This window comes from Erithacus rubecula (assembly GCF_903797595.1).
Source record: "Erithacus rubecula genome assembly, chromosome: 9".
In the NCBI taxonomy this organism is placed as follows: domain Eukaryota; kingdom Metazoa; phylum Chordata; class Aves; order Passeriformes; family Muscicapidae; genus Erithacus; species Erithacus rubecula.
In genome coordinates, this window is record NC_136660.1 from 3,519,825 (window position 1) to 3,543,078 (window position 23,254).

The window sequence follows — 23,254 nt, forward strand, 5'->3', positions numbered from 1 at the left end:
CTGCCACCTGCCTCGAGGGCAAATTTCTGCTGGACTCAGCCCTAACTAGGAAAATTTTGATTCTTTGGTTCTTTGCTTGTGCCAGTGTTAAGCTGGTTAAATAAGATTCCCAGAGTGGAGCTCTGTTTTCCTGTATTTTCTACTAGAGGAGGTGCTGCTTGGGACAGCCTTTGGTTTACTGCAAGCCCTGTGGTTCCCAAAAACCCTGAAAATGGCTCAGTTTGTTTCACAGCTTTGGCCAGGGATTTTCTGGGAAGCAGTGTCCCTCCTCAAACCTCCTTCCCATCCTCTCAGCCCTTCAGGATACTCTATAAACTGAGGGCGAATAATTTAATAGGGAAGGAGTTAACAATAAAACACAGAGGAGACTTGGGGAGAGGTTTTCAGGAATGATCCATATTATCCCATAACCAGCCTCTGTCAGGTCTCATTTCTGACCTCTGCTGTCTCCCTTTTGAGGTTTACCTCCTTGCCAACCCTTTTGGTGTTGTCACAGGCAGAGGGACATGCCCAAGGTGTACCTGGAGCCTTTTTCACTGGCAGTCTGTGCTCGTGCCTTCGGGGAGAGACAAGAATACGCATTTTAAGATTTGCATAGGAACATGCAGCTGTTCCACCAAAAATGGATAATTGTTCTCCCCGCTGCGAAGTTAAACAATAAGAAGTGCCAAACTGCACTTGCCATTGCTGATTTTGTGCACTCAGCTGCATATTTTATGCATGTAGATTAGTTCCAGATTTATGACGATGGAGCTGCTCATGCCTGTGTTCCTCGGGCCAGGTTGGAGTTGCTGTGGAAACTACAACTTTGACTTTTGTGTGAATTTCCCTGTTGCATTTAATCCTTTTATTTATTTATTTATTTATTTATTATATTTCCCCTTATTTTTTTGAAGCTCCCCTATATTTGATACTTTGTGGTGAGAACACTGGGGGAGCCAGTGTCAAAAATAAAAACGCCTTTGGGAAAAAAAAGAAAACAAAAAACAAGTGTAAGCAAAGAGAGCAATTTTTCTGGAAAGTTGGGAAAAATAAGGGTTTGTGACAGAGTGCCATCTTGACCACAGCTGTATAACTGTTATTATAAGTGTGTAACAACTATTGTAGGCCCTGCAGTACTGTAATAAATAACACAGCTGTGTAAGTTGTAAATGCTGTGGAAATACAGGACTGAAGGTGCTGTGTCCCTGGAAATCACTCCTGGTGCAGGTTTGATGTGAGAACAGTGCACGGTGTAACCAATATCCCTTTTTTATCCCCAGAACACCCCCGTGGGCACCCCAATTTTCATTGTGAACGCCACAGACCCGGACCAGGGGGCAGGAGGCAGCGTGCTGTACTCCTTCCAGCCCCCTTCCAGCTTCTTTGCCATCGACAGCGGCCGTGGCATCGTGACAGTGACCAGGGAGCTGGACTACGAAGTCACTCAGGCCTACCAGCTCCAGGTGAATGCCACGGTGAGTGTCACCCTTCCTGCAGGTGTTTGTTTTATTGCTCTGCTCTGGAAAATGTCCTGGTTTGGAGGATGGGTGTGTGTTGAGAAAGGCAGAAGCTTGTCTTTGGAATGGAGGATGTAAGCCACCTCCCTCCAAATTGTTGGGATTTTGAAATTAAGGGGCTCTCAGGCAAAAATATGGGAATAGGAATAACAGTTATTTGCTAGGAAAGTTAAAATAGAAATATAGTATTACAAAAAACAAACCCAAAACACTGACAGTGTCAGAATCCAACCTGACACCCCATCAGTCAGTCAGGGTGTTGGCAGCAGTCCCATTCAATGGTGGCTGCATCCTCCTGCAGTGGCAGATGTGGTTCAGCTGGAGCAGTGCTCCTGGAGAAGGTGCAGTTTTCCTCTGAAGGTCCAGGGATGATGTGGAAAGGTCTGGCTTTCCTCTGGAATCCAGTGGAAAGAAGGATTCTTGCTGTCCAAAATCTCAGTTTTTATCTAGGTAGGAAATTCTTGGTTCCTCCCCCTGGCTGGAGCATCTCCCAGTGTGATTATGTAACTTTATCAGTCATGCAGTGGGACTCAATGGCCCATTAACAGGAGATATCTTCTGGAGGAAGGATGGGTTGTGGAAAAGATAAAGATGATTTCCTCAGCTGGTTTTTAACAGATGGTGATAGAATACATACTTTTGGTCCCATTCTGTATTGCAACCTAAGACAATCTCCTTTTGGGCTTTTGCAGGAGGGGGACCAGCTCCTGGGTGGTGAAACCCAGTACAGAGCATACAGACCATTCCCAGAACCGTGGAATGGTTTGGGTCAGGCACCTTAAAGTCCATCCCATTCCAACCCTCTGCCATGGGGCAGGGACACCTTCCACTAGACCAGGTTGGCCCAAGCCCTATCCAGCTGTGTCTGGAATACTTCCAGGATTGGAACTGCATCCACAACTTCCCTGGCAACCTGTGCCAGTGTCTCACCACCCTCTGAGTGAAAAATGTCTTTGGTATATTGAATGCTCCAGATTAATTCTTTGTACAGTTGATTTATTACAAGTGGATTCTCCTGTATTAAGTTCAGACACCAAGAGTTAAATTTTGGTGGGCAGAGGAGAAACCAGGGTTTACAGTCAGTGCCATCACATTGGCAGGGGACCCCTGGGACATGCATCCCGCATAGCAAATTCATGTCCCATGTGAATGGGTGTTCAATCCTGTCCAGAGAGAGCTGGAGAATGTGGAGCAGCACTCAGGCTGGAGCTCTGCCTCCCTCCCCACCTCACACACAACAGAGATTCAGCCTTGCAATATATCTGCCCACCTCCACACTCAGGAGAGGGGGGGAAAACCCTCTCTGCCCCCTCCAGGCAGCTGGCTAGAGCTCTTGGAGCATGTGATTTAATCAAGATCATTGTCTTGATGCAGAGCCACAAATGTCAGGAGGACACAGAGGGCTGCGCTTGGCTCTTCACAGCGCCGAGCCTGGACACTCATGGGCTGCAGGGCAAACACCACAGCCTTTCAGACCAATCCCTGCATGTTCCAGGCAGTGGAGTTTTCTCCAGAAACTTGTTTTTTCTGTTGTTTGGTTTTCTGGGTTTTTTTGTTTTGAAGCGTACCTCATTTTATTTTCAATACTCCGGTGGGAAGTGGGACTCTCTGTTTGTTGCTCCCTTGCCAGTGTCTGTCACTGACACCCTTTCCTGGGATGTGTTACTGAACTGTCTAGCAGATTGGAAAATGGGGGACCAAACACAGTCCCTGGTGGAAATGTGGCTTTCTTCCAGGATTTTGAATTCCTCAGTGCTGTCAGCTTGGTCCATCCTACTCTGTCTGGCCCTGTGTCCCAGCAAATATAAAATGGGGGATTCATAGAATCCCAGAATGGTTTGGGTTGGAAAGGGTTGTACACCCAGTTCATCCCAACTCTGTGCCCTGAGCAGGGACACCTTCCAGTATCCCAGGTTGTTCTAAGTCCTGTCCAGCCTGGCCTTGGACATTTCCAGGGATGAGGCAGCCACAGCTGCTCTGGGCACCCTCTTACTTGCTTTGTACTCTCCCGGAAATCCACTGGAAATCCAGTGATTTCCAGCTCTGGGAATCCAAGGACATAAATCTTGTCTCTGGATGGCAGCTGTGGGAATATCTCCTCAGCTTGGTCAGTGCTAGTAATTCCTAGAAGAAAAGTGATGAGAAACCCCAAGGCAAAGAAAGATGGGAGTCCCACCAGCACAACAGGAGCTGGAAGAACAAATGCAGAATTTTGACTGCCTGCTGAACAATTTGCATGGTCCAGAGTGGGAAATGGGGTGATGGTGAGTTCAGGGTGGCTGCAGGGATTGCTGAGGAGCACAAGGGCAAGGCAGGATTCGTTCCATCCCAGGGATGAAGGCAGCAAGCACAGAAAGAGGCTGGGAAAGACAACAGGAGAGTCCAGTGAGGAAACTGGAATCATGCTCGCTTTTTATGTGCTATCTGTGATGCCTTAAACAAAATTTAAGAGGTGAAGGGGAGGGGAAGGACCATTATGTGAAGAAACAAAGGACTTTAACCTGATGGCACTAACAGTAGAGTCAGAATAAGCATCCACCCAGGCCACAGACACTGAGCCCTGCAGGTGAAGAGGATAATGTACAAGCTGAGCTGCTGAATAGAGTTTAAATTAACATTAATCTTCTGGCAATCAGTCTTTGCCTGTGCTCAGAGCTGCTCTGGAGGAGTGTGTGGTGAGCTCTGATGGTCACCTTCCAGCACAGTGCCTGATTGGGGGTAAGGAGACATTGATTCCCTTCCCTCCGTGTGCTCTCCTTACTCCTGCCCTTAGCAAAGGGCTGGGGACATTTTGGGGTCATTTTTGAGCACCTATGGGACAAGGCTTCAGCAAGAAAAGCAGTGGCAGCAGGAGAAGCTTGGAAAAGAGCCCGAGGCTCTGTCCTGGTGGGGTGTGATGGAGTGAAAGGGAGGGGATCATGGAATGGTTCAGGTGGGAAGAGACACTTAAAGACCATTTAGTCCATGGCCAGGGACACCTTCCACAAGGTGCTGGCACCCACCCCTGGGTCTGGCCATGCAGAGGTGCCTTAGACTGTGTCTGCATTAGGAAGGAATTTACATTTTGAAGTAGGTGTTGAACAGCGCTGCCGCATTTTCATTCCGAATGTGATGAAAGCTGAATTGGTGTTTGCTTCATTTGAAAGGGCTGATGCTGCAATGAAATGCATATTGTGTTTCAGCTTAGAGGGAGGTGCAGTGGACAATAATTCCAGCAGGTAGCTTGAAAAAGAGATGATTGCCTCCACTATTCAGAAATCCTGCCCCAACTACAACTGCAAGAGACTCAGAGCTGCTGAATAATCCTGTTTTTCTGATACAAATCCTTTCTCCCCCCTCCCTGCCCCTTCTGTTTTTTCAAGGACCAAGATAAAAACAAGCCTCTGTCTACTCTGGCCAACCTGGCAATCATCATCACAGACGTGCAGGACATGGACCCCATCTTCATCAACCTGCCCTATAGCACCAACATCTACGAGAACTCGCCTCCGGTAAGGGCTGTGCTTCCTGAGGTTTTCCTCCTGAAACAGCACATTTCCAGCCACATCCAAAACACTCAGCCCCTTTTCTTATTCAGCCTAAGCATGGACCCCAAATAAAATATTTTTTTTATGGATTTTTGCTTAAATCCCACAAAGGGTGTCACCCCGTCTCCTCCCCACGTTCTATCTGCATGCCATTTCCAGTAGAGAACTTGAAGGGGAAAAAAAAAGAAATCTAAACGTTCCTCAAATGAGGCAGTTTTGAAAATGCCAGAATCATCAGCCATTTCAGCACTTTGAGTCTTTTCCCCCCAGGTTTTGCCAAATTGATCCAATCATTTTAGTTCTTCTGAAATTCGGTTTGTCAGCAAACTCGCTGTTTGTGGAAAAAAACGTCTCCCAGTCTCTGAATACAGCAGGGATGAGTTTGTTTTTTGTTGTTTTTGGGGTTTTTTTCCCCTACAGATGTCAGGGAGTGTGGAGGGCAGCTTGGGCTTTGGAGCTGTTTGCTCTGCTCTCACCAAGGGCTTTAATGCCAGCACCAGCCCTTCCCTGCAGCATCCCCAGCTGTGCATCCCATCACTGTCTCCACAGGGAAGCATTTCTGTGTGTGGAAGGAAAAACCTGCCTTAAAATCACAGCACTCACACCACATGTGCATCCCACAACTTGGATCCCAAATCCCTGGTGGCTCAGTTCAGAGGGAGAAGGAGCTCCATTGTGCTGCAGTTTGTGCATTTTTATTCACTTTGGAGCAAAGCCCTGACATGCAGAGTGCTGGATCAACAGGGCTGAGTCCCAAAATCCATGGGGACACAGCATATTATCTGTCTGCTGGCCCAGGGGTGGCCAAAAAAGCACAGCTTATTCATGAATTACTCACAAGGCAAAAGTTTTGTTGATATTAAGGAGTATCTGGTATGGACTGAGTGAGCAGCAGGGAAATAAAACCCCACAAATTAGATCACACTTAACTAGGAGGACAAAAGCTTTAGATGAAATTAGAGGAATGGAAGTGCCATAAATATTAAAAATCACCTCCATGAAGAGAAAGAGAATGTCTCCCAAATAATGATAGATATTAAGGGTCAAGGATCCCTTTGTGTCAATACATGCACCACAGTTATTCCTGGAATATTCTATTTGCAGTCAGCAGAGCTGCAAATAACCACTGTGCAATGTGATGCAGGAAAAGGAGGAAGGAATTCCCACCAGGTTTAGAGATTTTAATTTCTCTTGGCCACGTGCAAGATCTCCAAAGGCACTGAGGTATCCCAGATGAGTAGGTGCCACCAGGATGCAAGGATGAGGTTTGCTTTGGCAAGCCTGGGGTTTAACACAGAGTCATTTGGTTGAGAAACACCTCAAAGTTCATCAAGTCCAGCCATTAATTTTGTGCATTTTTTGTCTAAATCTTCTCATCAGCTCTGCCCTATACCCCTGAGCAGAGCCACCTCTAGAGTGATGTCATGGTTATCAAAATGATCCAGTTTGGGCTTGGCCAGCTCAGGCAAAGCTTGCAGATGAAACAAAGAGGCTGAGGTGCATTTTTGGGTGATGTTTACCCTGACATGTGACACAGCAGGTCAAAATGTGCTCAAGGCATCTCATCCCAGCCCTAAATCCACAGAGCCGCTGCTCTTGTCTCTCTTCCCTCTTTTTATCTGTGGTGCACAGCATGTCTGTGTTCCCCTATCAATGTATCAGGCCAGAATACCTCATCTAAAGTGTATACATTACCTAATAAAATCCTTCTTATTCGGGATTATTGCATCAAATTTTAATTTCCTCACTCGAGTAACAGCATGTCAGCCAGCCCGTCGGCGGAGAGCCGATAGAAGGTGAAAAGAGTGGATAAACTGCAGCAAATTACCACAAACAGATCTCTATCAGCCCTTTGACTGGAATTGACTGGAATTAAGAAGTGAGAAATGGGATTTTTTTTTTTTCTTTCTTTCTGAAGCACTCACCCCCCACCCACCCCCCTCCTCCTGCCGCAACGCTGGGCAGCGCTTCGCCTTTCAAGTCCCTAATCCTGTAAGAGGAGAAGAAGAAAAAGAGGTGGAGGGGCATGAGAGGGGAGAGGAGTGCAGTTGTAGCTCTCATTTCTCTCAGGCTGGGATCTGGGAGCATAATTGAGCAGCGTTTTGGGCAGGTGCTTATTGTGGCTCTGAGAAGAAAGCAATTTCTTATCGGGCAGAGGAAGAGGACGCAGCAGGGAGAGGCACTCTGCTGTCCCTGGAGGTGTTGTATCTTCTTTCTTGATGTTGTTTATCATCCCAGCACGGCTCAGACATCTCTCCTAGGGCACCCAAGCACCCCTGCAGATGTGGCAAAGCTCCAAGGCGTGATTTTCATCCTCAAGAGGGTTTTTGGGTGTTTTTGGGAGACTGAGTGGATGGCTGATGTTGAATGCCATGGAAAGGAAGGGTTGTCCAAGCACTGCATGGGCTGCCAGGGTGGTAGTGGGATCACCATGCCTGGAGGGATTTAAAAGGCATTTTTGGGGATGTGGGTTAGTGATGGGTTTGGCAGTGCTGGGGAAATGGTTGGAGTGGAGGATCTCAGGAGGCTTTTCCAGCCTGGATGGGTCTGTGATTGCTTTTCCAACCTGAATGGTTCTGTGACTCCTTTTCCAACCTGAATGGTTCTGTGACTCCTTTTCCAACCTGGATGGTTCTGTGACTCCTTTTCCAACCTGAATGGTCTTGTGATTCCTTTTCCAACCTGAATGGTTCCGTGACTCCTTTTCCAACCTAAGTGATTCTGCTCTGGAGGAGAGGGGCCATTTCCCCTGATGAGCCCCTGGTTCTGCACCTCAGCTGGTGCCTGGTGCAGCTGCATTTTGTGGGTGCAAGAGGAGGAACCTCCTCTCCAGGAGACAAGCTGAGGGCTGTGCTGCATCCCGCAGGGAGCCACGGGAAGGCAGGAGAGGGGCCAACCCCACTGGCACATGGTCCCAAGACCAGTGGTAGAATGGTACAGATATGTGTCAAACATGGTTAAAACAGTTTTAATTCTTCAGCACCATCCCCCCCTCCTCCTCAGAAACTCCTTGAGTTGAAGAAATAATGTAGAACCAGCTCTGGTTTTGCCCTAGAGTCTCAGTAGCTCTGAGTTAATTCTTTCTTACATTATTTCGAGCCCATCAGTGTGAACACTTTATTAAAAGCTCAGGGTTTTATTAAAAAAGGATTGATTTACCCCTGCCCCTCTTCAAAAAACCCTCAGATTTTGTTTGGATAATGTGCCATTCTTTATTTTCTTTGCCTTTTTTTAAGCACAGGCTTTCCCAGATTATTACTTTTCTAAACCTTCTTCCTCCTCCCCCAGGGAGGGGAGAGTTATTCCATTCTCTCTGTGCCCACCAGCCTGTCTGCAGCAGGAGGAAGAGGTGTGACTTGTTTTAAAAGAAAATTCAGGGGTATTTGGGGAGTTTCTAAGAGCTGCAGGGTCTTGCCACAGATTGTGCCACCTCTCCAGGAATGTTCAAGTTTGCTCTGTGGATGCTCGGGAAGGGATGGCCCAAGGGAATTGTAAGAGTGGTGGAGGACCTGTCGGGAAGGATGGAAACCAGGTGGGATGTGAAGGGTGGGTGGCAGGGAACCCAGCAGCACTCCAGGATGTTTCCTGGACACTGGTGGAATGTGGCCCATCCCCAGGAGGTGCTTGTGGAGCAGGAGGAGAAACACAGGAGGCTGCAAGGAGAAACAGAAGGTGCCCCAATGCCAAAATACCAAAACCCAGCAGCATGTATCACCATCATGGGCCTGCCAAGGGCAGGGGGTGAACATCAGTATGGTCCCTCGTGGTCCCTGTGATCAAAAGTCTGGATAATTCCTTTCCTGTGGGCATCTCTGCTGAGATATCCGAGTGAGATTCCCCCTCCACCCCTCCTAAACTTCCCCTGCTGCCACATCCACGCTCATCCCTTTATCTCTCCCTCCAGCCCTCCCCCTTGGCTCCTCCAGGAGGGGTCTCTCCTGCAGATAAAGCTGTTCCCCATTGCTATTCCCCAGCCTTCCCTCTGCAGGGGACAATTCCCATTCTGTGTCACACAGACCCGGTGTGACAGTGAGCTGTCACACAGACCTGGTGCCTTCACCCTCTGCCCCTTCCACTGGGGAGCTCCAGCTGTCCCAGGGAGGGGAGGGGGATCTTATCTGTCCCGTGGGGATGGGAGATTAAAGATTTCATCGAGTTTGATTCTGCTGGATGTGAGTGTAATGTATAATACAACACATAAAATGTACAATTTATAGTATGTAATACAATTAAATATATATATACAGGATATAATTTAAGCAAAACTATGCTGGGACAGAACACATTGAAATGCATCTCCCATTTTTTCCCCCTCCACTTTGCCCTGCCTTTCTTTCCACATCCCCTATCCTGCTTTCCCACCTGCTCCTTCCCCATTCCTATGGTGTTTTTTCCTCTCTCTGTGCTCTCGGGCAAGCACAGTTATTGCCAGTAATTTAGAGGCTCTCAGGGTGGCTGCTGAGCCTCACCAGCCGAGCGCTGCTCAGAGGCCAGTGACCTGGGATTTATGGCTAATGTTCTCGGTTAATAACATGGATTTACTTAAGGAGTCCATGGAAATGCCCTCAGAGATCAGGGAACAGGCAGCCTGCCTGGCCCTGGGAGCTTTCTTTATGGCACTGAGCCCACAGGGACACAGATCTGGGAGCCAGGGCAGACAGCAAGTCCCTGCTTTCCACCGGTGATGTTTCTGCCACAGTTTTCCCTTTGGCCTTCAAGTGATGGATTTCGGGACAAGCACCCGCTCTGCTCCCTTGTTAGATATGCAAACGCCTCTGCTGACATTTCCTTTGAGGGAAAAAAAAAAATTAAAAAATTTGCTGCTTTCCCCACTGTTAATAAGCCAATGAAAACAAGAACAGCTGAGTTGTAAATTTTTTCACACTACATTAATTACAGGCATGTGCATGTGTTGGTATTCACAGGGGCTCGCTGCACTGTGGCGGGGGAAGTTGACTTATGGAGCAGGATATTTTTATTTCAAGAGCTGAACAAGAATTTTGGGTCCCTGTTAGGTTCTTCTTGTCAGTTTTGGGGGGACTCTTGGGTCTTTCTGCTGGGCTATAGGAACAGGATTGAGGATGAGGTGGGTGAGCTGGCACTTGCAGAAGAGCCTATGGGCAATCTATGGTTCTCTGTCCAGCCCTCCTCATCCTCCTCCTCTTCCTCCTCGAGGGTTTCAATGACAATCCCAGCACCTGGCACACAGTGGGAGGTGCAGGTGGTGTTGGGAGCCCCAGCAGTGCTGTGACATGTGTCCCCTGTCCCTCCCCAGGGCACCACAGTGAGGATGATAACAGCCATCGACCAGGACAAGGGACGGCCACGGGGAATCGGATACACCATCGTATCCGGTGAGTCTGGGGGACTGGAGGATGGAGGGATGGATGGAGAAAGGGATTGATGGATGGATGGATGATGGATGGATGATGGAGGGATGGATGGATGATGGAGGGATGATGGATGGTTGGATGGATGGAGGGATGGATGATGGATGGTTGGATGGATGATGGATGGATGAAGGATGGATGATGGATGGATGGAGGATGGATGGAGGATGGATGGATGATGGATGGATGATGGATGGATGGATGATGGACAATGGATGGAGGATGATGAATGGATGACGAATGGATGGATGATGGATGGATGGATGATGGATGGATGGATGGATGGATGGATGGATGGATGGATGGATGGATGATGGATTGATGGATGGATGGATGGATGGATGGATGGATGGATGGATGGATGGATGATGGATAGATGGATGGATGATGAATGGATGGATGGATGGATGGATGGATGGATGATGGATTGATGGATGGATGGATGGATGGATGGATGATGGATAGATGGATATATGATGGATGGATGATGGATAGATGGATATATGATGGATGGATGATGAATGGACGGACAGAGGGATTTATGGATGGATGTATGATGGATGGATGATGGGTGGATGAATGATGGATGGATGGATGGATGGATGGATGGATGATGGATGATGGATGATGGATGGATGGATGATGGATGAAGGGATGGAAGGATGATGGATGGATGTATGGATGGATATATGATGGATGGATGATGAATGGATGGACAGAGGGATTTATGGATGGATGGATAGAGGGATAGATGGATGTATGATGGATGGTCAGACAGAGGGATTTATGGATGGATGGATATATGGATAGATTGATAGATGGATGGATGATAGAGGGATGGATGGATGGTGGGATGGATGGATGGAAAGATGATAGATGGATGATGGATGGAGGGTATAGCTCTGCTATCAGTCTTTGTACATGCCATTCCTGGGAAATCATTGAGTAGAATAGATAGAAGGATTTAGGATGGAAGGACATTTAAGGTCAATGTTCCAACCCCCCTAATACAGGCAGGTACACCTTCCACACCTTCTTAGAGCAGGTTGCTCCAAGCAAATTTGACAATATTTCACATTGAAACCTTTCATTCCTAATGATGAGCCACAAACAGCTCGGTAACACCACGGAGAGTATTTTCTGTTCTGGGAGGGAAGGGGACTGAACAGCTCCTGGTGTTTTCTGTGGTGTTTCCCAAAAGTTGTGATGCAAGGACTGTGCCAGTGAGGGTGCAGAGCTAGAGGATGAAGCTTAATTAAAGAAAGCCTTAATTAAAGGCTTTCTGCCTTCTGACAGGCACGTGGATTGAGCCTGCCTTTGCAATCTGGCTCTGAAGGCTGGGAAGGTGTTTCCAGATAAAACCCAGCTGCCTTATGGAAAGGCCAGTTTTGTGTGGTTGGGTTAGTTTCATTGAAGATTCCTTGAGCTCAGCAATCTCTGCGACACCCCAGCAGACTTGGATGCTTCCAAGGCTGCTTTGCTGAGCACAGACAGACTGCTCAAGGTGACCCAGGAGTGAGGGACCAGCTGGGTGGGTGTGGGTTGTAACCCTCTTCCTGGCATCATTTTTTTTTGGGGGGGTGCTTCTTCCCAGCAAGAAACAGCAGCAGTGCCTCCCCCTCCCCGCTGTGCCACATGTTCCAGGTGCTGCCTCCACGTGCAGGAGTAATTTCCCAGTTTCTTTTCCTTAAAGCCCAGCCATTTCAAACCCTCTCTTAATCAGCCTCAAGGGTCAAGGTGATTTCACCCTGACTTTCAAGTCCTCTGATCCTGACAGCAAGTATCCAGCCTTTGAAGATGCGAGGATTATTTATTCCTCTAATTCCCTCTGCAATTTATTCAAGAGATTCTCCCAGATTGTGGGAGAATCAGCTGGCCCAGGTGCAGCAGAAACTGCCTTCTGCCTGATATGGGACCTTTTTCTGGACTGAAACATCAATCTGATTTTGGAGAGGTTGCTGAATTATGGTGAGGATGGTAAAATATCTGTCCGCTTGGTGATCCTGGAGGGGCAGTGTGGTGGTGGAAGGAGAACCAGGATGCTCTGGGATACAGGTGGAACATGGAGAGACCTGCGGGCAGATCACTGCACACAGCCTTGCATCTGCTTGTGCATGCCAAGAATTTAACCCTTGTCTGCAGTCCTGCCTGGTGGGGGCAGATCTCCTACCAGAGGATCCAGCAAAACAGATCAAAAGAGTGATTAAGCTGCTTTGCACTATTTTTTTTCCCCAAACATGAGAATTTCAAAGTGTTTTCCTAACTGGCCAGGAATCTTTCTCCTGTCATCACCAGAGTATCACAGAGAAGAGGTTGGGAATGATCAGGCTGTGGACAGAGCTGATTTTACTTTCTGATGTCTGAGAGTCCAGACACAGGACTGGCATCTAATGCACTTCCAAAATCCTGCTCACTCAAGGCAAGCCATTTCCTTTTTTGGCAGGCAGGTAAAGCCTAATTAATTTCTCATTATCCTCAATCATGATGGTAAAGGTCAACAAGCAGATTTTTGTGCCTGAGCTAGAAAATTTTTATGGCAATTTTGAAAAAAAAAAAAAAAAAAAAAAAAAAAAGCCTAACATATGGGAATGGGGAAGCAAATTAAATTAGAAACCGACCGTAAGCAAAAGTGAAAGTGGCTGGAGGAAGCAGTAATTAAACCTGGCTCTTCAGCTCCCTTCTAGGAGGGGAGGCAGCAGGAATGCAATGCTCCCATTCCCCTGCAGGGATGGGTGATGCCTTTTCCCAGCTCTCAGAGTTTTTTGGGCACAGGGTTAGCACGTGGCTGTTCTGATTTTGCCTTTTTTTGGCTGTCTTATACAGCAGCAGAGAGCTGAGAAGCAACCTGGCCGTTCATCACACCTTTGGTGCTAATGCCTAAAACATTGCTGCGATTTGGAGGTGGGGTTTAAAACAATTAATTAATAAAATTAATTTGGAATTGCCGCTGTCGTGTTTGGCTCCATCCCTGGGGCAGCCACGTCTGGGGATGTGCTGCAGCAGCTCTTATTTATACAGCTATCTCCAGCACAAGGTCCTCCCATGACAGGAACACAATAAAACTAAAAGATTAACCATAACCACATAAAATAGGAGTCGAGATCTGACTTTACACTGCCAGCTTACAAAGCTGTTAAGGCTGAGATGATGGAGGAGAGCTGGTGTAGCTGTGCCATGGCTTTGTCTACTTGTCCTGCCTGCATTGGGAATCATTTCCATGCCTAATAGGGGAAAGCCATTGGTTTTTTTTCTGTCCCTTCCTTCCCATCAGAGTGTTTTGACCCCAGGAAAATGCACTTTTTTTTCGCTTCACACTTTACAAGGAGCTTTCACTGCCCAATTAAAAAAGAAGTCCTAATTGAGATCTCACAGTTCCAGCCCCTGGTGCCAACAGGCTGGTCAGTGCCAGGGTTCCCATTGCTCCAAAGGGTGTTCCTGCTGCTTTTCCTGTGGCCAGAGCCCTGTGAAATCCCTCCCCTCCCTCCCCAGCTGCAGTGACAGGTTGGAGATGCTCAGCCGCTGAGGTCAGGACTCTGTTTGAAGGACAGATAATTAATCCAGCAAAGTAATCCACAGCTTCTTTTTGGCAGATTTATGGAGATAGCCTCTGTACTGGGGACTCTGCCTCACCATCTTTCATTTCCCAGGCAAAGCAAGTGACTTGTTGTATAACATGACCTGTTCTAGATAAGGCTTTTCATTTAGGGGAACTCTCCGGGCTAACAGAGATTGATTTTTCCCGGCAGAAATCGGGAGGGCCCTGGAGTTTTGGGCAGGATTTGCCCTGCAGACGGCAGTGTGTTTTCACATTTGCTGCCTCTGCACACTGCCTGGGGCACGGGGAGTCCTCTGGCTCTTCCAGGGAAGGAGTTTTAGGCTGAGTTAAACAACAACTTAATTAACAGGCAGGAGGAGAGTTTGGCCAACAAGCTCTTCTTAGGAAAATGTATTCACTCACATGTTGCTTGCTTAGCAGTAAACTTAGGGCTTCATTTATTTCCAGGATAGTCAGGAGGCTTGGAGCCTTCTGGCAGGAGGATGTGAAGGTGACCTGTGCTGCTTGGGCAGGCACTGAAGGGTTAAGCCAGGGGAGAGGGTCCTGCATGTCAGTCTCTGCCTGCCTGGCACATTTCAGGTGCAGTGATGGATGGGCAGTGGGAGATTGCACAAGGGCAATCTGTGTGTCCTTCCTGGGCTTGGAAAGTCCTTCAGGAGAGAGAGGAGTGAGGTTTTGGTCCTTAGGGCTATTCACAAACCCTTAGGTGGATTGTTTTATGAAACTGATGCAGTTTCTGGCAAAGCCCCTCTTCCTTAAGCTGGTGCATCCAGAGGGGAAACATGGATTAAACATCATTATTTTCACAATGCAAAAGAAACGTGAGTTACTAAAGTGAAAATAATTGTTCTCCACCTTCTGGATTTCCTGCTAAGGAATAAAATGTCATATATAAAAATGCATATAAATATGAGTAAAAAAATCAGTGCAGTAGCTCTCAGAACATGTTTCCCATCCACTGCCTTCCTTAGGAAATTGCAGCACGAATCCTTGAGGAAAGGTCAAGTGGCCAAAGAGGTCAGTCTCCAAGCCCTCAGCTGCCTCACCTGGCTTAATAAAAAAGGCAAAGCAGAGCAAACCTCTAACCCTAAACCCTTAAACCAGACATTGGGTGAGAGCCCTTGGAAGGGGGAACCTGCTCATTTTGCTATTCCCTGCCTGGCTCCAGCTTTTTTTCCCACATTGGAGCTACCTGGGTGTCGGAGCCCTCATAAATTCCCCCTGCTGGGAAAGGCTTTCGTGTGTGATTTAGAGGCAGCCATCATAGCAGAACATTTCTGTAGGAGGACACGCTGATGGGTGGAAAAGTGCCTCACCCTGGGCTATCCATCAAAATCTTTTTTTTTCCCACCCTACCAATGCAGGGGGATGAGGCAGCACAAAGCAAATATGGTGGCTGCAGCCACAGCCTCTCTTCCCTTGGCTCCCCACCTTCCTCCAGGCTGTTGGCATCTGGGTTTGGCTCCCTGGCAATGCAGGAGTCATTGGAAAAGAGATATGATTGGGATAATGATTTTCGTGGCAGGTGGTCCCTCAGCGAATGGCCCTCGGAAATTAAAACTATACATTCCCTTTTATGTGTAAATAGGAAACAAAAGCACCCTTTCTGTTTAATTTCTGGGACTTCCTGTTTAGCTTCTTGGGATTTTAATGTGTATTCAAGGCTGAGCAACCTGGTCTAGTGGAAGGTGTCCCAGCTCATGGCGGGGGCTTGGAATGGGAAGATCTCTAAGGTTCTTTCCAACCCAAACCAATCTGAGTTTCAATGCTGACAACCAGTGGAGAATGATGAACATGGACCATGTTGTGCCTAGTGAAAAGAGCTGGTACTGAGATGGTTTTAATGGAGAAATTTCAGAAAGCTGTGGAGCCTGGAGATGTGAGGTTTATGACAAAAATCCCATTTTAGATGACGTGGGGGGATGATGGTTGTGGTCCTAAACTCAGAATCCTTTTGTGTGCAGAATTACACTCAGAGCAGAAACTCTGCATGTTCTGTTCTCCTCTCTGGTACTCAGCCACAGCTCTCAGGAAATTTGGGGTGGGGGATTGCACAAATACTTATTTTTATTTCCTTGTACTGTACATTCCATTCTAAAAGAGGAAACTGAGCGAGCATTTGACATGAGCTCCTGTTGTGGCTCTGCTAGATGAGGAGTTCTGCTGGTCGTGCTAGAATGGACAAATCCTTTGGGAAAGATACTAGAAAGGTCTGTTTGCAGAGCAGGTGTGTGAAAAGGAGCTCTGGCACACAGCTTTGGGCTCAGATCTGTTATCCCACAAGGGCAGCAAAGCAAAGCCCTGAGCAGGAGAAGGGAGCATTGTTTTTACACATCACCTCGATTTCCCAGAGGGCTCAGGCTGTAATAACAATTTTTCCTTAGGAAATGACTTGTTGCCTGTGAATTTAAGCACAGGGGGCAAGGTCCCTGCCCTGGCAGTGCTTCCCTGCCTGCATGCTGGGGGCAGAAACTCAAGGTGAAGAGCAGCGAGGTGCTCACGGCAGCTGATGGACTATTTATACGCTAATAACTGTGTCTGTTGCTGGCTCCATGAACCACATCCAGCAGCATCTATTTCCGTGCCCGAGGAGCCCTGACGGAGCACATTTTGATTAATAAATTATCCAGAGCAAGGTGTGTGATGGGCTCCCCTTTCACATCTCCTGAAAGTCACCCGCTCCGAGTCCGGCGGCGGCTTCCCAACGCCAGCAGCTCTTCCCGTGGAAAGGGGTGGGAAAATCATCCTGCCCTGGGAAAACAGCTTGGCCTGACTGGCAGGCAGCTCTTCAACAGAGCAGCATCTCTCCCTCCATGGGATTTGAGCAGCACTCAGAGCATAAAGGGGTGGAGAGGGAGGAGGGGATGTTGATGTTGGGGTTTTTTCCCCCTTTTTTTTTTCCTTTTCTTTCCCGCTTTCTCTGGGTTTGAGCCAGTACTTTTAACAGCCTTTTAAAACTGAGAGCTTGGCTCAGGGCAATTAAACATGATGGCTCTCATCTATAAAACCCCTCGTTATAGCAGTGTTTCTCCAAAATGATGCCTATGCCACCACCCGTTCCTCAATGAGCTTGGAAAACACTCTGAATGGGCTTCTGTGATCCATCCCAGTGCTCCCAGCCCTGCCTGCCTTCCTTGTCAGGTGGGAGCAACAAGTCTGCCAGAAGTGGGTTCATTCTGCTGTCCCAAAGTTCTCACTTTTTTTTTCTTGTTTTCATTTTCCCCAATTCCTCTGTGTTTCTGATATTCAAAACGTTTTCTGCCTCATTTTCTTTCTCTCTGCCCCCCATTTTGCTGTTCAGTCTTTCCCATCTTTAAATTTCTGCCACATCCCTGCATGTACCTCTGGTCTCTCCAGAGAGAGGAAGGACAAAAATTGGATAATTTCCCCCCATCATATTTTTTCCCCTTGTTCTCAGGAAAGTGAAGATGATCAGAGAGATTTTGGCAAGGAAAATGTCTTGGGAAATGGGCATTGTTCAGCAGTGTGAGTCACTGGTCAGAGCAGTGAGAAAGTGGTGGTTGGAGAGGTATTGGAGACACCTCTTCCCCTAAATTAGCAAATTTGTAAAGCCAGGAATTCTCTGCAAGTGGAAAGGAAGGCCCAGTGGGCATGGGATGAGTATCTGATGGTGTTGGGGAGGCTGAGCTAGAGAAAACCCTCTGATGTGCAGCCTGGGAGGCCTTTGGGTTCCCAATTTAGTTTCCCATCCTTCAAAAAGTGACTGTGGTCAAATATGAAATGCATCATGATTTTTAGGAGACAGGACACAGCGCTGTGTTCAGTCAAATTTCTGCCCTGTTGACCTAATTCCACTAAATTCCATTGTTCCTGTGTTTTATTGCACTTTATATTAGGGGGAGGTGACCCCAAGGCATAAACTTTACCATGGCAACCTGGTGTCCTGGAGCTTTTAAATTCCTCTCAGCACAATCCAATCCATCTCGTGGGGTGTCCTTCAAAGCTGCGATCAGGAGAAGCTTCCTGAGGAATCAGCCATAAATTACAAAAATGGGAACTCAGGGTGGAAAGAGGGGAACTGTCCGAGGGAGGAGGCCGGAGATCTTCGTGTACAGCAGCAAAAGATGAGGAAATAAAACCCCTCAAGGCTGTTGTTAATATTTTAAGCAGCCTGGCATCAGCTCATTAAGCTGGTGAGTGGTCAGTGGGGCATTTCAGATGGAGAGAAAAGAGGAGCAAGGACAGGAAGGAGAGGAGAGAGGAGAGGAGAGGAGAGGAGAGGAGAGGAGAGGAGAGGAGAGGAGAGGAGAGGAGAGGAGAGGAGAGGAGAGGAGAGGAGAGGAGAGGAGAGGAGAGGAGAGGAGAGGAGAGGAGAGGAGAGGAGAGGAGAGGAGAGGAGAGGAGAGGAGAGGAGAGGAGAGGAGAGGAGAGGAGAGGAGAGGAGAGGAGAGGAGAGGAGAGGAGAGGAGAGGAGAGGAGAGGAGAGGAGAGGAGAGGAGAGGAGAGGAGAGGAGAGGAGAGGAGAGGAGAGGAGAGGAGAGGAGAGGAGAGGAGAGGAGAGGAGAGGAGAGGAGAGGAGAGGAGAGGAGAGGAGAGGAGAGGAGAGGAGAGGAGAGGAGAGGAGAGGAGAGGAGAGGAGAGGAGAGGAGAGGAGAGGAGAGGAGAGGAGAGGAGAGGAGAGGAGAGGAGAGGAGAGGAGAGGAGAGGAGAGGAGAGGAGAGGAGAGGAGAGGAGAGGTGGCTCCTGGGGTGGGAGGAGACTTTGGGGCTTTGGCCATCCAAGAAAGCTGCAGCTGTGATCCAACAGAGGTTGGAAGGGAGCAAGGTGGGTGCTGAGTGATGGGAAACAACTTTCCGTGGCAGCAGATCTGTCTTGCAGCTCCCTCCCAGCAAAATGACAAATGCTGTGTGTGTTTTCATCCGTGCTGAGACGTATTGAGGAGACAGGATTTATTTTTTTACCTCCTTTCGACTGGGATGACTGGAATGTACCTGCAGGGTTTCCTGGCTGCTGTCTGCATCTGGGGTTTCTGCACGCCTTGAGATGCTGTGTGGGTGACCATATGCCTGGATAAAACCTCCCTGGTCATCACTAATTCAGCAGCCTGCTCTGCTTTTGTGGCAGGCTGGTGTCAGGTGTCCCAGGCTCCACACACCAACTGCTTGCTTTTGTCTGGCTCACAGGGAGAGCACCTGGAGCTGCCACAAGCACATTCCCGAGCAGGACATTGTCCTTTGAGTGCCTGCTGGCTGTGACACCCGAACATGTTGTCTTAATCCTCTCTGGGTGTCTAATTCCAGAGGGGGATTCAGGCTGGGGAGTCCCTTAACTCCTGTATTTTAGGAGAGGGGCCATGCCCACCCCAGGAACACAGTACCCTGCAAATGCAGGTGGTCACTCAGAGGGGAGCAGCTGGATTTGGTCCTGCTTTCAGCTTTGCTGTTGTAGATTTTAATAACTGAAACCCTCTGAAATTCTTCATCTGCCTCCAGCATTGGCAACTTTTGGCTGTGGAAGGAGAGCCCCACTTGGAGCCCTAAGCCACGGCAGGTGAGAGGAGGAGAGGAGTGTTACAGCCATGACATTTTAATGCACATTAGATGGAATGCCAGGTTCCCAGAGTCCATTTGCTTGCAGCTTGTGTCCTCTTGCTTCCCTCCCTGTTGACTCCAGCCCTTTTTGGGATCAGCTGTGCCAGCTGCCTGTGCTCACATTCCTGTTATTTTTTCCCCAGGTAACACCAACAGCATCTTTGCACTGGACTACATCAGCGGAGCCTTAACCCTGAATGGGCCCCTGGACAGGGAAAATCCCTTATACAGTGCTGGATTCATCCTCACAGTGAAGGTGGGAGCTGCTTCTGGGGACACCCCTGGCATGTGTTCTTCTCTTGGCATCCAGAGCCATGATGTGCTGACCAAGTGAGATGTTAAACACAGCCCCCTTTGGGTCTGGTGGCTCAAAACATGATTCTCTCAATATGAGGGTGTTTTTGCTGTCCTGCCTGTGTCAGCATGAAGATACCTCAGGGCTGCAGATAATACATACTCAGGCACCAGAATTGTGCCCACTTTTGCCTGTTTTTCCTCTTTCTCCCCACCAAAACCCTGGATAAACACAACATTTTGTCTTGTCAGCAGGCAGTGGTGTAGCAGGGCATCATCTGTGCCTACCCAGCCCAGGGAGGGAGTGATGCTGGAAGTTGCCTTGTCAAGAAAAGGCACTGGAGCGTGGCTTCCCAGCCCCACCAGCCCCACCTGAGAGCATCTCCCTGGCTCTGCTCACAGCCCTGTAATTAAAATCAATACCAAGCTGGGCAGCTGGCTGGAAACACATTTAGAAGTATGGATTCTGCTGGGCCAGGGTGGGGAAAAATCAGCAGTGGAGGAAGGGGCATTGATTGATTGGGAGGGAGGGAGCCAGTACATCACCTCCTTGTTTTGGCAAGTGTGATGCTTCCTTGGAGGGGGGCAGAGGAACAAGAATCACCCCCATAGGTCCCAGACACAGTTCATACAGTGGGGTTTTGTTGTGTGTAAGGAAGAGATCCTCACCCATCCTTGGTATCTTTTCGCTCAGGCTTTTGTAGTTTCAAAAAATCAAGAGAGGAAGGATTGTCTGGATTTAATAGGAACAAAAATATCTGTTTAATCTTGGAAAGGTTTGTGAGCCTGAAAACTTGCCTCCTTGCATGACAATGGAGTTCCAACCAATGTTCAGTTGATCTGACAGATTTCCATGTCCTCTCCCCACAAACTCCCTGTCCTCCCGCAAGTGCCAGCTCTCTGCATCCCGCATCCCCAGGACCCAAAATGTTCCCTGCTGCTCTCATCCTGGAGCACACACTGAAAATACAGCTGGGCTGCTCCTCGCTGGGATCAGCCTGTTCTGCTGCTGTGTGCAGAAGCAGTGAATAGCAATGAGCCGTGTGGGTCGTGATAGCTGCTTTTCCATGCCCACAGCAAAGCAAGATTATCCAAAGGACAAGAGGAGGGACTCAGCTTGAAAAGGCTGTTTCATGAGTCTTGCTTCTCTGGCATTAAAATCTGCACTCTCTCCTTTTGGGAAGGCAGAATTAAAGTCCTTCTTGAGACAGAGGTGTGGGTTCATGACTCAGCTCTGTATTTAGGCACGTGCTGCCAAACCTATTTTAAGTCTAAGTCTTCTTTTCCTCTGGTGCCCTAGTTTTCCATCCCTGTGTTTTTCAGTATAATGTGCGGTTCAGTGGCAGCTCCCAGCCCCTCATCAGGGATGGCAGAGGAGAGAGAAAAGTGTTCTTTGCCTGTTGAGCCTTCCCTTATTTTGTATTGTCCCCTATATCTCACAAGGGACTTTTCATTTTGTTTAAGCGCTTGTGGTAGGGAAATCTGACTCCAGCCTGTTGCATGACAGAGGCAAGGAAAGAACTTGGCCACAGCCATCCTAAGGGAAGCCTCTGGGAAGGTTTTTGAGAGTGTTTTGGGATCAAAGCATGAGTGATGGGAGAGCTGGGCCAACATCTCTATGTGTTAATGGGACAACGGCAGAGACAGAGGAGGAATAGAAAGCTGCAGGAGCCTCTCACCACGCCATGCACACTTCCTTTAGACTGATTATTTCTGGAGAACAAAGAAGGTTTTTTTCTGCCTGCCCTGGCAGGGGACGGAGCTGAACGATGACCGCACGCCGTCCAACGCCAGCGTCACCACCACCTTCAACATCCTGGTCATCGACATCAACGACAATGCGCCCGAGTTCAACAGCTCCGAGTACAGCGTGGCCATCACAGAGCTGGCCCAGGTGGGCTTTGCCCTCCCCCTCTTCATCCAGGTGCAGGACAAGGATGAGGTGAGGTATCTCTCCCTCCTTCACGGGCTGGCTTGGTTTTGGGGCGGGCAGGGGAGGAATCACTGAGGTACCTGTGGTGAAGTGCACGGTTCTGTCCCAAAATCCACTTTTTCAGCTTTTCTTTGCTCTGCTTGCTGCATGCCCCAAGTTGCAGTTTCCCTCCCCAGTGTGCAGGCACTGATGCAGTCAGGATTGCACAGCCCCTGAGAGCCAGAAAATAGGATTTTAGGAAATAAGAAAATAGGTCTGGGAGGCTGATCCCTGCCAGTCTGGGTTAGCAAAGGAGGATTTTTCCTTCCGGACTCCCAGGGGAGACTTGCCAGGGACAGGGAAGGCAGGAGCCCCAAGCTCTGTGCCAGGAGGGATGGGTGCTGCTGCTGCAGGGAGGAGGCAGGAGATGGCAGGAGATGCCCCTCGAGGTGGGGAGGGCTGGGACACCAGTTCATCACTGCAAACAGGAGCAGGGGAGCCTTGTTCTTCCCACGTGCCAGTGGAGCTCCTATTTGTCATGTGTTTGGGATTGCAGCCTGTTTTTTTCCCAGCCTTGGGCTCCCAGCCTTCAATTACTCTGATTATTTGACTCGTGCAGTTCACGTCTGGCTGCCCCTGTGTGCTGGTCCCCCCTCCAGCCCCGCCAGACTGCCGGCTGTCTGCTCCAAACTAGTGCTGACACCTCATGGTGAGCTGTCCAAAATCGCTGGGAAAGGCTCTGCCTGCAGGCTCCTGAGCAGGAGATGAGGGGAGAGGGTTGCTCAGAATGAATGGCAACACAGAACTGGGCTGGGTTGGAAGGGACCTGAAAGATCTCAGGGACAGCTTGCACTAGAGCAGGTGGCTCAGAGCTCCATCCAGCATCCTGGCAAAACATCATCGGGATGGTTTTACCTGCCTCAGGTGTTGGGAAACAAAACATCCCCACCCCCAAAATCCTGGTGGGTCAGTTAAAATGTGCATCTTTTTAATTGCCTTTTCTGGCTGAGAAGATGGATTTGCTGCTCTCCAGCCCTGGGTGGAGCTCACCCCCATCTCGTCAAGCCACCCAGAAATCCCATTTTTTTTCCATCTGAAGTGATTATGACACAGAACTAATAACCTGCTGGTGACATGGTGTCACCATCCAGGAGTTATGAGTTCAGCCTGAAGAGGTGCAGATGAGCTATTAACCAGATAAAGAGACTGTTTTTTTTCTTGAAAATGTCAATTGCTAATAAAGAAGATATGGATATGACAGATGCTTAGGATAGTTTCTGAATAGAGCTGCTGTCGTGCTTGCTGAGAGATGTCAGCAGATCCATTCTTGAAGGGCATTGTAACACTTCTGTTTGTGCCACCAGGATGAAGGATCTGTCATTATTTCTGCTTAAAAGCTCATTTTGCTGGAGTGACTCCCATTCAAGAATTCACTTTTCAGCCTTGCTAATTTTAAAATGGGAGAATAAAAAATAGGCTTGCCTTCCCCATCGCACCAGCAAAAAATAGACTCTGTTCTTTTGA

At 48.5% G+C, this 23,254-nt stretch overlaps 1 protein-coding gene across 4 annotated transcripts in view; it reads left to right on the plus strand.

Moving 5' to 3' along the window:
* Positions 1-23,254, plus strand: part of CDH23 (cadherin related 23) — a 169,406-nt gene that overhangs the window by 63,529 nt on the left and 82,623 nt on the right. For all 4 annotated transcript variants that reach the window (XM_079312977.1, XM_079312978.1, XM_079312979.1 and 1 more), the window contains exons 7-11: positions 1,263-1,457; positions 4,862-4,990; positions 10,302-10,380; positions 19,668-19,780; positions 21,572-21,760. In XM_079312977.1, the coding sequence (XP_079169103.1) occupies positions 1,263-1,457; positions 4,862-4,990; positions 10,302-10,380; positions 19,668-19,780; positions 21,572-21,760 (705 nt within the window). The remainder of the gene's footprint in view (positions 1-1,262; positions 1,458-4,861; positions 4,991-10,301; positions 10,381-19,667; positions 19,781-21,571; positions 21,761-23,254) is intronic.